This window comes from Epinephelus lanceolatus, chromosome 19 (genome assembly GCF_041903045.1).
Source record: "Epinephelus lanceolatus isolate andai-2023 chromosome 19, ASM4190304v1, whole genome shotgun sequence".
Lineage (NCBI taxonomy): Eukaryota > Metazoa > Chordata > Actinopteri > Perciformes > Serranidae > Epinephelus > Epinephelus lanceolatus.
The window spans coordinates 3,783,290-3,798,357 of record NC_135752.1 but is presented as its reverse complement, the minus strand read 5'-3'; the positions used below and the strand labels follow the sequence as shown (position 1 = coordinate 3,798,357).

The following is a 15,068-nucleotide window of genomic DNA, read 5'->3' as shown; positions in this document are numbered from 1 at the left end:
TTGTTTAGGTTAAAATGCTATTAATAAGCTGATGGCACACTAAAATGTAAGTGAATTCCACCAGAGATAAAAACTCAATATTATACCATTCTCATATGGTTATAAGAAAACTCCGACCAATCATTGGCTGAACGTCCTGTCTGTCTCTGACTGACGTAACCGCTCGCGTAACATTATGTAACTTTATTCTAAAACTCATCAGTCATCACTGACTCCAGTTGAGTTTTAAATCTTCGGGGTTGCGTTTGACTGTCTTGGTTGTAACGTTACACTTGCTCTCCTCTTCTGTGTATCTAACGTTACCTTGCCAACGCCTACGTCTATCATAGATGTAATTAAGACGTAATGGAGGAGGGGGGAGTAGGCCGTTGGAGGAAGGTGGAGTTGCAGGAGGAGGAGGATGGAACTTTGGAGGGAGGCGGGAGTTACGGATGTTCAAATTTTTTCAAGTGGTGTGTGAAATGCAAGAAAGGTAAGAGTAGCTTTAAGAAACGGGAGCCATTGGCAGAGAAGATTTAGCAAATTTTTCATGGCTGCAACCCACATACTCAGCTCTGCTACTCATTCCACAAATGCATGTTCCTAACAAATGTGGCACCATTTAAAAGGAAAATAACCAGGCTTTCCAATGGTATAAGATTTATTGCCAAGAAGCATTGTTGCAACAAAGAAATAATCTACCAAACACAAATGTCCTTACTTTTTGTGCTTAGTTTAGTTTACTAACTAATTTCTCCTCTCCTACTGGATTTTTTTAACTATTCTGTCTTTTTTCTGCTCTTTAACCTTTCTTTACTTTCATCAATTCATAAGTTCTGCTCAGTTTTTTAACACTAATGACCTTGCCCCTGGCCTCTTTCTCTTTTCTCCTCTGCTGTCCTCTCGCTGTATTTAACAACTTAATTTTGTCTTGCTGTGCGTTCGCCTTGCCTTGCCACTGAGCAGGCTTGTCACCAAGGAGGCCTGCAGCGTGTCTGTGCGCATGAAGCAGGTGGAAGAGCTGTGAGTAGGAATCTGCGACCCTTTGCGTGTTCTTGTGATCGTGATGCCACTAAATATCATCACAGTTTTACATCCCTGCCAACCCCCACCAAAATCCTCATGTTGTGCGACACTGTGTCTACACGCTTGTCTTCTATTCAGTACAGGGATAGAAGAGTGATTCACACCTTTCACTTCCTGCTCATCCCAGGCTTGCCTATGGATGTTTCTTTCTGATTTTCTGTCATGTCATAAGCTGTTCTGTTCTGCACATATTTGGCTTTGATTCATTATTGTGAAAGTTACCTCATCGTCCAAGGCTCAAGGTGCTGTCATGTTACAAAACATGGTGTAGAAAATAAATGAGAAATAAATAAATAAGTAAAGGAGTCCATGCAAAAGCAAGAGACCTGGTCAACAGTAAAATTAAATGAAAAGAAAACCTGTCAGGTCTTTGTTAAGGAACAAATCCTGGCATCGGTCTGAAACCAGCAACTGTTCTCCGTCTTTGCTTAATAAATGACTTGAACAACATTTTCAAAATAGTTTCCTCTTAATCGACTGTTTGTTTCAGTGCTACAGGAGTAATTTGGCAAATTTGATTTTGGCAGCCATCAATTTTTAGCAGACAAATGCAGCAATCACGAGCAATAAAAACAGTTTCCTCAAACGAGCAGATTCTCCCCAAAAAAAGAACAGTCACTTTAAATCTTAAAAAATGAGCCACAGTATAAGAGGGACAATAAGCTTCTAAAGGCACACAAAATGATTTGATTTGGTTTTATGGTTGCCCCTTTTACCAGGTACGGTACTCTGTTGGAGCTGGGAGAGAAACGCAAGGACATGCTGGAGAAGAGCTGCAAGAAATTTATGTTGTTCCGTGAGGCCAACGAGCTGCAGCAGTGGATCAATGAGAAAGAGAGCGCCCTCACTAATGAGGAGGTTGGCTCTGACCTGGAGCAGGTCGAGGTCCTGCAGAAGAAGTTTGACGACTTCCAGAAGGTAATGTCCACTCATGTTTTGAAACTTAAATAACAAAAATCACTTGCTTCATAGTCTTATATCAAAATCACATCAAGTTTTCTTCTTGTAAAACAAAATATGACATCTACTTACATAAGCTAGTACCAACCAGTTTCAAGCAATAATGTCATGTTATCCACCCATCAATCAATCTGCAACTTTTAGCTGCACAGAGCTAGTTAGCTAGCTAGCAACAGCATGCTATGTAGCTGTGTCTTCATTTCCCAAAAATGCTTAGGTTATGGGCTCTCTGGCTAGAATTTATTCACTTTGAGGAAAGTGGTATCTGTGACAGGTCCAGATTATGCATAAGGTATTTAAACTGTTTTAGTAACTAACATTACATGATGCATTTGCCCACTTTTCAACAATTAAACTCCCCCCAGTGTTATCTCACCTGCCTATCCTGTTTCACTTGGAAATTCGTCATAACACTGAAGCTAGATACTTTATAAAATGCTGTTACATCTGGACTGTAATGGCACTCATTACATTTATATGCATAGTTAAATTGAGCTACGGTTACAGCTCGACTAGGCCATTTAGTTGGACTACTGTCCTCGTCCCAGTATACAAGCAATGGGAGGGGAATAGATTTATTGACTGAAGTATGTCCGATTCCGCTATGACAGGAGGCTAGAAACTCCCTTTCAGCGGTTGACCTAGTAATTGGACTCCCAGTCGCATTATCTGGGTGTGTTTCTCCGACTTTGGTAAATTTGATTTGGTACGATTTCAGTCAAACTAACATGTTTACATGTATTTTAAAGGTCCGGTTTTAGTCTGACTATTATAATAAATTGATTTTCTCCAATGTCATGTACACATAGTGACTCTTAGCTTCTGTGTGTATTTGTTGATTGTTTGTACATCAGGAGCGATTGCTCTGAGACAACAAGGGAGGTTGAATTTCCCCTAAAATTTCATAGAAGAAATGGTCAAATATGCACTATTGAATTTGCATTAAAATAAGAATTTACTTTGCCTTAAATGTGCGCTAGGATGCGTTTAACATCATGACTTTGATGTTCAAATGTCAGCTGTTTATCACCAGTTTTCAAACGCGACCTCCCTGTCATACATTCTCGTGTCAGCACGGTGTATGCGGAGCCTCCAAGCATTCCTATGAGACAGTGCTGAGCAGGTTTTTTTCATGCAGCAAAGCAAGACGGTCATTGGATAAATGCGACAAAATTGTCACTTCGAGCTTCCCTGGGACCTAAAGGAGCGTTAGGCGGGAGAGGACGCTCGGTGTCTGCATGATGATTGGAGGAATTGTCTAAAAGGCTGAACCCCTTTGTGATTGACAGCACTTCGCAGTTCGAGCTCAGTCCAATGCGGACATTTGCAAGTGGAGTCTTGTGACAGAGTGCCGTCTGGAGTTCCTTATTTCCATAAGCGAAATAGCTCATTTTCACCGTTTTTGCAGTACAGTTCAGGTGTTTAAACTGATCTGAAAATCTTTGAGGTCTGTTTTGCTGTGGTTCTATGGCATGAGTGTGGTGGAAAAACGGCTTCTATTAAATGTTCCTTTTATAAGTTACTGCCTCGCTACAATATGACACATTTTATGATGTAAACTTAAAGTGAGGGTCCCCTGTTTGAAAGACCAGCAGCCACCACTGTTGTACATGTCATGTCTCACAAAAAGTATATGATGATCTTTGTTTGGTTCAGGACCTAAAAGCCAATGAGTCTCGCCTGAGGGACATCAACAAAGTGGCTTCTGAGCTGGAGTCTGAAGGCCTGATGGCTGAGGAGGCCCCCATGGTTCAGGCTCAGGTAAGTTCTACTTCCACAGCTTAACATCAGGAGCCATCTTTCATGTTTTACCTGTAATTAAATGAACATCATGTTTTTTTTCCCCGTGTGCAGCAGCAAGAGCTGCTTGGTGCTGCTCCTGGCAAGGTATGATCTTTTCTGGATTTTGCATACATTTTGCTTGATATTAAAAAATATTTCAAATATCACAACAAGGAATAAGGCATGACTCTGGGCTAATGTATACATTTCATTCAACAGGATGAAGCTGATTCTAAGACTGCCTCTCCATGGAAGGTAAGCTTTATCTAACACTGTTCAATCTGTCTCCAAAAGATTCATTCAAACATGTAGTTGTTTCTGTATTTTTAGACAAAATGCATCAACTGCAAAGATTTGACAGCCTGTCAATCTTGATCTGATACTGTAACTGTGCATGACTGTTCAGCATTGGGTTGATGTTTGATACTGGTGTGTCACTTCTGGAATTTACTGCAATCATGCCCAAAGACATTTTACTGGCATGGGGCTCATTGTTACATGTCCTCATGGAATATGATGAGACATTAAGGAGACAACCAGGGAGCCTGGGAACTCCTAAGCCTTTTTTGTAATATCCCTTTGATTTAAAATTGTGTCTCAAGATGTCTCGATCATAAATTTTTTTTTGTTTGATTCATCATAATCAGTGTCAATGGCTGGTTCTGCTCTAGCCATGGTTGCAGTGCTTACTATGTCCCCATTGGTGTAAAGTCTTGGTTGGTCTTGGGAGAAGACCAACACCAACCCTGAGAGTTTCCATAACACTTTTGACTGGTGTGGTGTTTTTCTGTTTTTGTCCTATTCTTCCTTTCTTCCTACCATGTTTTGTTCAACTTTGACTATAGAATATACGCTTGGCTGTTCAAACAACGGCTAACTTTAATACTATCAAGGTAAGATTAACTAGTCTACCCCGACCTTGTTTTGAATTGTCCCTGCCCTAGCTGTCCTGTCCTGCATCGTGATCAGAAAACTAATCCCATTGTTATAGTTTCCTTTTGCTGTCACGTGATCTGTCTCGTCCTGTTCTGTGAAACCTGATTCCAGTGGTCAGTTTTGTTTGGTTTCATCCTGTTTCCCATGGCATTTTTCCTGCACATATCCTGTTATCATCCATTTAGTTGACTGTAGTTTGAATGAATGTTGGCATGTGCTACATGAGTTATGTCTTCAGCTTTTTTTTGGAGATTGAAAGAAGAAGAAGAAGAATTTTTGTTATTTCTTTGTCCTTATACTACGTGATATTCTTAACTAGGGCTGTCAAAAGCACCATGAAATTGAGTTCAAATATGTTCGAATTAATTTAGTAGAGTTCAAATAATAATCAAGTTTATTATTATTATTATTTATTTATATTTTAAAACACAAAAAATAAGATACTTATTGCTGGCGCAATATGAATCCATGTACAGTGACACTTGGATGAAAAAAACACCCGTTCTGACCTCACTGAAGTGCCAGGTATGATCAACTTCTGCCCTGCTATCTGAGCAATGTTTGGATACTTCAGTGTGCCTGTAGTTTTCCACCAAAGGAGTGGATCCCTGTCGGCTCGTGGAGGTGTCTCATTCTGGTAACGTTTCATCTCTTCTTCAAAAAGGGTAGGCAGGGAGGCAGCAGGTGCAACACTCTCCCTGTATGTCTCCCCCAACAGGTCACACATTGCGGACAGCGCAGTGGTTGGTGTTGGCGCAGCGGGCTCCTCTGTCTGTGCCTCTCCCTCCGTCGCTGCGTCCCTCTCTGGCCCGGCTTGTGCGCGAGCCATCTCTGCCCGAATGGGATTTGCCGTGATATACAACATTATTAATAGTATTAATTAATTATTAATTATATTCGAATTATCAAATTTAGATTCAAACTTATAAAAAATATATATATTCGAATATATTTTGAACTTTGAATTTTTTTTTGACAGCCCTATTCTTAACATGCATCCAGTCCTGTGCACCTCACACCATCATCTATGTGCTTTTGTTGTCCATCACTGTTTGTGCCCAACAAACACACAATTCAAATTAGCGCACTTCAAGCACATACTGTATCTGAATTCTTTTATTTAAGTGAAGTATTTAAGAAAGCATTCCTTAAATCATGATTTCCAGGTTTATCTAATGATGCAGTTTAATGCTAATGATTTAATCACTTGATGTGTCCATCTTAAATTGAGATTGTGTTTAGTTCTCATACTTAAAATCATTGCAAATTTTATCACCAAAACTACAAGACACAACCTACAAAAATTACTGAGCAAATTCTGAAGAGTGTAGATTGCTGTTTAATGTTGATTCTTTTATGTGCAGGAGCTGAATAATCGCTGGCGGTCCCTGCAGCAGCTGGCTGAAGAAAGAAGCAACATGCTGGGCAGTGCCCACGAGGTGCAGCGATTCCACAGGTACAAACCAAAGGCTGTAGGAGATCATATGTGGTCTTTGTGACACCTACAGCTTTTCAGAAGCTTCAGTTTGTGTTTGTACCTCTCTTCCATATTTGATATTATCAAATCATATGAGCCATACTATTGAATGCTTGGCCTGCTTCACTTTCCATTGTCACCGCCATGTTCTTTTTCAGACCCCAACAAGGCTGTCTTGTCATAAAATTGTTATATTGTGCCCTTTGTTTGCAAATGCTAGTAATTAAAACACACTTTCAAAATGCACCATTCTACTGATAGCTAGAATGTAATAGGAGACTACACATTGTTTTTATTTCAGAATCGGATCTCTATTTGATCAATTAAATTTCACAAGTTTGATTAAATTTTTAATGGCCCATTAATCAATTGTTAATTAATTATTATCATCCCTTTTGCTAATGGCTGCATTAATGACATTTTTACTCTCAACAGAAAAAATTTAAATCAAAACAATGAGAAGGGGTGAAACCCTCAGTCATTCTTACTCCTTACTTGCACACACAGCACCTCTAGATGTGTGATTACACACAAATTACCCCCACGATATTTGACCAAAGTTGTGTTTCTGCATCCCCAGGGATGCCGATGAAACCAAGGAGTGGATTGAAGAGAAGAATCAGGCCCTCAACACTGACAATTATGGTCATGACTTGGCCAGTGTCCAGGCTCTGCAGCGCAAACATGAAGGCTTTGAGAGAGACCTGGCAGCTCTGGGTGACAAGGTCAGATTGTCTTTTAGTCATTTATATGAGAGTGAGCTGATCTACAACCAAGCCTCTGGCTAAAGATGTAGTCCTTCCCCTGAGGCTTTTATTTATTTTTCCTTCTCCCCCTGCCCAGGTGAACTCTCTTGGGGAGACAGCGGAGCGTCTGATCCAGTCCCACCCTGAGGCAGTGGATGACATCCAGGAGAAGTGCACTGAGCTGAACACTGCCTGGAGCAGTCTTGTGGGACGTGCTGACCAGCGCAAAGACAAGCTTGGCAACTCCCACGACCTGCAGCGCTTCCTCTCTGACTTTAGGTAAGGAGAAAACAGCCAGTGGATACCACTGGGTCAGATTTATTGTTAGGCTGAAGAACTGGATTGAAAATTATGTTGTTTTGTTTTGTTTTTTTTTGTTTTTTTTGAGAGAGAGAGAGATTTCTAAGCAAAAGAGATGCAGTTATTGTATGGTATTTTCTGGCTATAACTCTTCATCTGTTCACAGAGATCTGATGTCCTGGATTAATGGCATACGAGGGCTTGTCTCTTCGGAGGAGCTGGCCAAAGACGTGACCGGAGCCGAGGCCCTTCTGGAAAGACACCAGGTATTGAACGCCTCCCTCCAGTTAATGCACAAAATTGCTTTGTCAGTGCTGGTCTAACACTGCCAATCCATCTTTCTTTTTTTGTCTATTTTTCAGGAACACCGCACAGAGATTGATGCTCGTGCCGGTACCTTCCAAGCCTTTGAACAGTTTGGTCAGCAGCTGCTGGTGCGAGGCCACTATGCTAGTCCTGAGATTCAGCAGAAATTGGAGGCTCTGGACCGTGAGCGTGCTGACCTTGAGAAGGCCTGGGTGCAGCGTCGCATGATGTTGGATCAATGCCTCGAGCTCCAGGTAACGAGGAGTTGAGACATCACATGGCCAGTTAGAAACTGTTACAATGTCATCCCTGTCTTTGTCTCTTCACTGACTGACTACTGTCCTTGTCCCTCTGCAGCTCTTCAACAGGGACTGTGAGCAGGCTGAGAACTGGATGGCAGCTCGTGAAGCCTTCCTTGCTAGTGACGACAAGGGTGACTCCTTGGACAGTGTGGAGGCCCTCATCAAGAAACATGAAGACTTTGACAAGGCTATTAACGTGCAGGTCAGTAAGAGGTTTTGCCACTTAGTGAAGGCTTTTAAAATTGGTCGTTAGCCATGTTCTATTAATGATTAAATGTTGCCCTGCTGTACAGGAGGAGAAGATTGCTGCTCTGCAGTCGTTTGCTGATCAGCTGATTGGAGCTGACCATTACGCCAAACCTGAGATCTTCAACCGCCGCAATGAAGTCCTCGACAGGTAGGACACATTTGGAGACACAGATTTAGTAACATTACACACAACTTTCAACCTGTTTGTCTTCAACAACTTCCTTTCAGCTCCAAACTGGATTAAGTGATCTTTTGAGTACAATTCAGTTTTACCTAAATTTATATAAAGTTTATTTTCTATTAGTCACTCTCTTTCACATCTTAGATACTTACTTAGGATGATTTATATCTCACAGATATCACAGATTGTAAAGCGGAATTATCGGCATACAGCAGAAGCTTGCTTTTCACAGCAGCTGGCATATCATTTATGTAAGGAATAAGAGAGGCCCTAATGGGAGCCTTGGGGAACCCCACATGTAAAATCCTATGGTTTTGACACACACACACAAAATATACTTCCTGTCAGATAAGATTTTACAGCGATATGATCAGAGCCTATACATTATAACTGGTAGAGAGTAGTCCTCTGTGTCAAAAGCTTTATGAAAGTTAAATAACACTTCCAACAATAACATTTTATCTAACAAGCTTAAAATTAAAAAGATAGACAATATGATATGCTGCATTAACACCAGACAAACTGCATCAGACTAAATATTCCTCTTCTGATTAAACACCAATTATTCAAAAACGTTCAACATTAATACTGCCCGGAATTAGATCTAAACCAGTTGCTTTGTTAGTAGGTTATGAGAATAGACATTTACTTACGGTTCTAACTGTAACAGGACCTGTCTCAAAGACATCACAAACAACATTTCAGCCTTTGTAGAAACTATTCAGAAATATAGTCCATATGTCCCAGAGCCACTGGGTAAAAAGAAAAGGTTTAGGTTACACATGTCTGTGTTAGAGCTCACTTTTAAACTACAAACTCTGATGCTTGAAAGGTGGCGTCGACTGAAGGCCCAGATGATCGAAAAGCGTTCCAAGCTGGGTGAATCCCAGACCTTGCAGCAGTTCAGCAGGGATGTAGATGAAATTGAGGCTTGGATCAGCGAGAAGCTGCAGACTGCAACTGATGAGTCCTACAAAGATCCCACCAACATCCAGGTACACATTTGGCTTCTTCTAGCACAGGTCCAAATCACACAAGTTCATAGCAACACAGTAAGATTGCAGTAGTGTACTGGTTTAATGAAAACTGGTGGTTATCATACCTTGCACATTTACTTGTCTACAGTATTTAAATAACTGCATATGGATGGAGAAGCTTACCTTGAATTTTAGTTATTTTCAAAAGGGAGACTTTTTACACATAGTTCCATTTAAAAATCAAATTACAATTATAGTAATGAAGTGTTTTATCAAAAAAACCTTCTGTTTACATTCTTTTAAGGGTCATTGGAATTGTCAATTGGAATAATAGTAATTGTGTAGTACCGTATACAGTCACACTGTGAAATGGCATTATTTTCTGAGAAGGTTATCGTACTATAAAAATGTCATACCCTTGCAACCCTACAAAAATGTTAGTCTGAAAGGAGTACATGGAATCCTTCAGATTTGTTTAAGTGTAAATTCCACGTGAATTTAGTGAACAGAAATGATAGCACTTGTTTCTTTTTTAAAGAAACCTTAAAAGAAAATCAGGAAACATTCATTTTCACAAATGATAACCTGGCTGGTAATTGACTGGCAGGTAACTGAGCTGTGTGTCCTCTGGTAAATTAAAATTGCTAATCTGTTTTGTCCTGTTTTATTGACAATACTCTTCGTTAGCTGTGGCAAATCCCTCCCTGTGTCCTGTCTGAAGTGAGACTGAATTTTTCTCCCACTGTCTTATGTTTTTTTTTTATAGCTGTCCAAGCTGCTGGTAAGTTTGAGTAGTGTGTCAGCTAACTAACAGCCGAGCAGGTTGTCCTCCATGTGTCCATGTCTTTGCTGTGTGTGTAGACACGATGTAGAACAAGCACTCCGTGCATCTTGAGTTTGTCCCTCATCGGCACTGTTGAGTGCCAGCTTCTTTTCCACCTGGTTTTAATTTTGTTAATTTAAAAAAGACTTAATTCTGTGTTCATTTTTAGATTTTATTCTTGTTTATTATTGTTTTGTCATCGAAGGCTAGTAGTTGTGTTGGTTGTGGCTTCCGTTTTAATTTTCAATTCTTGAGGGGGATTCTCTTTAAACTTGCTTCAGATGTTTGATTCTAGAGTCAAACCTATCAAATTTGACCTTGAAATAAAATTGTGACTGAATAATTCCTGAACAACAGCACAGCAGGCTGTGAGTATGACACTAGTGTCAAATGGACAAATTCTAATTTGTGAAAGTGTTGAAAGATACAAACATGAAGCAACTTTGAAGTGAGTCTTCTTTTCAGCAGGTTTTTTCAAAGTTAGCTCTGTTGCAGATGTTGTCCTTTACATTGCCATTTTGTGTTCTTCACTTGTTTGTCCTGTGTGTCTGCTGATGTCCAACACATTGTCTGTCATGGTCGATGTCCTGTGTTGAAGTAAAACAAATTTTATATTCCACCCTCTAGTTTTTCAGTAACAAACACAATTTTTTAAACATTATGAGGCTGACAGTGACGAATTTTGACGTTAATGTCAGCCTTCTAATGCTTCAGATTTCAGGTTTATTAAACAAACATAGCCAAAATGACTTTCATTTCAGCTCTTGTGCAGAATGTAAGTATGAAAGCAATGCTAGGTCTTAAGTGTGTATCTCAGTTTAAAGAGAGGTCTGAACATTTGCACCATAAAACAGGAGCTTGTCCACTTTGTGATTCTCATGCTGTGTCCATGTGCCCCCCTGCCTCTGTGTGTGCTGGCAGAGTAAGCATCAGAAACATCAGGCATTTGAGGCTGAGCTGCATGCCAACGCAGACCGAATCCGTGGAGTCATTGATACTGGCAACGCCCTGATCCAGAGAGGAGCCTGTGCTGGCAGTGAGGATGCCGTCAAGGTATATTCATCAAGTATAGCAACATACAAGTTTATTGTTAAATATCCATTAAATATTGGGTGTTCAGCAGACACTCCTATTAAATCTGGCTTCACAGCAAAATGAAATTCAATAGCTGCATCACTTCTTTGGATTCTGTTCATGGTAAATAATCACAATCTAAACTGGGATTTTTGTCAGAAAAATCCCACTTAGATATTTTCTTTAAGTTATTCAGGAGTATTGCAAGACATGGATTCTGCTAAAAATGATCTCTTAGCTTTCCAGAAGTTACATGTGAGAACAGAATCTTAAATGAAGATGTGAAAATCCCTCAAACATGACTCTTCTGTTCCTCAGGCTCGCCTCAACGCTCTGGATGAACAGTGGCAATTCCTCGTCAACAAATCTGCAGAAAAGAGCCAGAAACTCAAAGAGGCCAACAAGCAACAGAATTTCAACACCGGCATCAAGGACTTTGACTTCTGGCTGTCTGAGGTGAGAAACTGCAGGCAGGATACCTTTGTAAAAACTCTGACACATCATGTACAAGAGATAATCTCAAAGTCTGGTGCATGGTTGTTGTTTGTCAGGTGGAAGCTCTTCTTGCCTCTGAGGATTATGGCAAAGACCTGGCCTCAGTCAACAACCTGCTGAAGAAACACCAGCTGCTGGAGGCTGATATTTCCGCCCATGAGGTATGTAGCTCATTACTATAAATGGCCCTGCATGTGGGTCAGCAGTATCTCAGGTAACGCAAAAGACATTATTTCACAACATTTGCCAATTTAAGAGAACCTCTGACCATCTCCCTCCTCCCTACAGGATCGTCTGAAGGACCTGAATGGCCAGGCTGACAGTCTGATGGCCAGCAATGCCTTCGACACCTCCCAGGTGAAGGAAAAGCGCGATGCTGTCAATGGCCGCTTCGCCAAGATCAAGAGCATGGCTACTGGTCGCCGTGCTAAACTCAACGAGTCCCACCGCCTGCATCAGTTCTTCAGGGACCTGGATGATGAAGAGTCTTGGATCAAGTAAGAGAGTTTCCCTTGGATCATGTGGTTATCTGAAAGAGAATCAGAGGATAGATGGGATGAGACAATCATCCTTTTTTCCAGTTTCCTTTTTTGAGTGCCCTCCAACACATGCTCTTTCAAAATGATTCGGTGCAACAGTGTTTCTGATAACAAAATCTTTGCTGCCGCAGCAAAAAACCACACAAACCAAAATATTTAGCATCAATCATCTGATCCACTTTCCCAGTACAAGCACAGTCCTTGTTGCGTTTGTTACTCTACCTGCGCAGCTCAATTATAATGCACACATTACTAAACTATGATTCAAACTGTTGATCTTACAAGTTTATGCCACAATTTGTAATAAAAAGAGCTTACTTCTTCCAGGGAAAAGAAAATCTCATCAGGAAAACATGGCAGGTATTCAGTTAGCTAAGTTAGCTGGACAAGCATTTCTCCTGTAATTGTACAGACCATACAGGTCATATGGTAACTGAGGGCAATTTGGCTTTGTGTGCTGTCAGTAATTTGGCATGCAGTTAACACACCAGTCATAAACTTGTTTTAATTAAAACTCAACTCCTGGCATTTGGTCCTGCTTGTTTTTTTTCACCACAGTTCTGGGAGAAGGCAGCAACAGGAGTAGCAGGCAAACCAATTAAAAAGTGACATATTTTCTAATGAAACAAGTGCTGAGTGGTGGATCTAATTTATGCCAATGAGAAGAGAGGTTCATGTCGATTGTGGACTGATAAATATTTATATAAGTGATAAATCTTTAAACTGTAAAAGAAGATTTAAATGATTAAATTGGAGAACAGAATTTAATGTGGCAGCAGGTGGTTGTTTGCACAAGAAGGCTGTGGCTGTGCTAACCTAGTTTGTTAAAAAAAAAAACCCATTTATTCAGTATGGTATTATGGAAAAATAACAGTTATTCATATTTATATTAAGTGTTTGTCTACCTTAATATACAGAGAAGGGACATAGATTGAACAAAGTTATGGAAGAGGACTGGAGACCCTAGGAAGGGACAGATGAGGAAAGGAGGGGAAAATGTGCAGCAAAAGGAGAGCAGGGGAGAAGAGAAAAGAGGAAGAAGAGACTTCCAAATACATAGACGTCTGGATGTGACCCATACTTACTTAATTATACACATTTCTGCCCCAACCCTACACAGAGAAAAGAAGTTGCTTGTGAGTTCGGAGGACTACGGACGTGATTTGACAGGAGTACAGAATCTGAGGAAGAAACACAAGAGGCTGGAGGCTGAGCTGGGAGCCCATGAGCCGGCCATTCAGGTGAGAGCATCCATCTATTCATCTCATTTATACAATGAGATGTGTGCAGTTCTTCAGTTAATTTAAATAACTGTGTGAAGCAGGTCCTCAAAAAATAAGGCAACCTGACCCCCAAATGCATCGACTTATTACAGATGTGACTGTAGCTGAATCACCAGGTAGTTATCGCAGTGTGAGCTCCTGTCAGTGATTTACCCAAAGATTATACAACAATAATAATAATAATATTGATACAAAAATAATTCCGAACTTATACTGAGCCAGCTGAAAACTTTTAAAGGAATAGTTCAAAATTTTGGACTTAATTACTTTTATTCTGAAAGTTTGATATAAACATCTTCAAAGCTCAGCATTGTTCCTGTTTAGGGGGGGGTATTATATGCTACAGCTATTTCTTAGTGAACAGTGGTAAAGTGTAGTTACTTCCTTGAGTCCAATTGTTACTGTGATGTTGCCAGGCAACCAGCAGAGACGTTGCATTGGAGCATATGGATGAACTGTTGTTAGTCAAGAAATAGTTGCAGCTCACAACTCCAGCAGAACATTATATAACAGCCCTGTATGCAGTGCAGTCATGAGAGCAGAATCATTCTTCTCATTTCACTCTCACAAAGAAAACAAAAATAGTGAACTATTGTTAAAGTGTATTTCCCAGTTCAGCCAGCTGTGGCAGTTGATGGGTGATGTGGTATTGTCAAGGCCTTGTGAATGTATGTATGTATACAATCCCATACAATCAGAGCTCGATATTATTAACCAAAAATGCTGATATATTGTATTTCAAGCCTATTTACCAGTATTAATATTAAATGCCTTGCAACCCCATCTGTAAATGAAATTATATCACAATAGCATTCAAAGTTTATTTTATTCTGACTCTTGAAAAACTTACTTGGGCTTGAACCTGAACTGGTGTTTGGTCCACATTCTGACTTTCTCAGTACATGGGAAGTTTTGTGGAAAGTATTGTAGTTTTGGTATGCAGTGGTTACATCTCTGTTGTGTGTGCTTCCAGTCGGTGCTGGACACTGGGAAGAAGCTGTCTGATGATAACACCATCGGCCAGGAGGAGATCCAGCAGAGGCTTGCCCAGTTTGTCGACCACTGGAAGGAACTTAAAGACTTATCTGGAGCAAGGTAAGCTTGCCGAGCTATACACTCAGCCTGCCAGGCAGGTGCTGACTCAGCTTGGGCACATAGTACAGGTAAAATTGGATGTGTAAATGTGTGCACTGTGTGTGTTTGCTCTCAGAGGTCAGAGGCTGGAGGAGTCGCTGGAGTACCAGCAGTTTGTGGCGAATGTGGAAGAGGAAGAAGCTTGGATTAATGAGAAGTTGAATCTAGTGGGAAGCGAGGACTATGGAGATACACTGGCTGCTGTGCAGGTGCTTTTCTGTCATAGATAACCACACATTATGTCATATACCTTACAGTAAGTATTTTAACTGTGATAAGTGATAAGTTTTACTGAACAGCCAGGAAACGTTTCTTTCATAGGGCTTGTTGAAAAAGCATGAAGCATTTGAGACTGACTTCACCGTACACAGGGACAGGGTCAACGATGTGTGCACCAATGGAGAGGAGCTCATCAATAAGGTACTGATTATATAGCATC

General features: G+C 40.5%; 1 protein-coding gene across 12 annotated transcripts in view; it reads left to right on the top strand.

Annotated features, from left to right (window-relative positions):
* sptan1 (spectrin alpha, non-erythrocytic 1) overlaps positions 1-15,068 on the top strand; it is a 45,229-nt gene that overhangs the window by 22,016 nt on the left and 8,145 nt on the right. For 3 of the 12 annotated variants that reach the window (XM_033647030.2, XM_033647027.2, XM_033647028.2), the window contains exons 22-44: positions 946-1,002; positions 1,785-1,983; positions 3,682-3,786; positions 3,880-3,912; positions 4,027-4,062; positions 4,653-4,700; positions 6,108-6,199; positions 6,801-6,945; positions 7,064-7,245; positions 7,433-7,532; positions 7,629-7,826; positions 7,930-8,076; positions 8,168-8,271; positions 9,137-9,299; positions 10,048-10,062; positions 11,026-11,157; positions 11,497-11,634; positions 11,730-11,834; positions 11,962-12,170; positions 13,333-13,453; positions 14,469-14,590; positions 14,706-14,838; positions 14,951-15,049. In XM_033647030.2, the coding sequence (XP_033502921.1) occupies positions 946-1,002; positions 1,785-1,983; positions 3,682-3,786; positions 3,880-3,912; positions 4,027-4,062; positions 4,653-4,700; positions 6,108-6,199; positions 6,801-6,945; positions 7,064-7,245; positions 7,433-7,532; positions 7,629-7,826; positions 7,930-8,076; positions 8,168-8,271; positions 9,137-9,299; positions 10,048-10,062; positions 11,026-11,157; positions 11,497-11,634; positions 11,730-11,834; positions 11,962-12,170; positions 13,333-13,453; positions 14,469-14,590; positions 14,706-14,838; positions 14,951-15,049 (2,683 nt within the window). The remainder of the gene's footprint in view (positions 1-945; positions 1,003-1,784; positions 1,984-3,681; positions 3,787-3,879; positions 3,913-4,026; positions 4,063-4,652; positions 4,701-6,107; positions 6,200-6,800; positions 6,946-7,063; positions 7,246-7,432; positions 7,533-7,628; positions 7,827-7,929; positions 8,077-8,167; positions 8,272-9,136; positions 9,300-10,047; positions 10,063-11,025; positions 11,158-11,496; positions 11,635-11,729; positions 11,835-11,961; positions 12,171-13,332; positions 13,454-14,468; positions 14,591-14,705; positions 14,839-14,950; positions 15,050-15,068) is intronic. The other 9 variants (XM_078162391.1, XM_033647032.2, XM_078162389.1 and 6 more) reach the window with 6 other exon arrangements.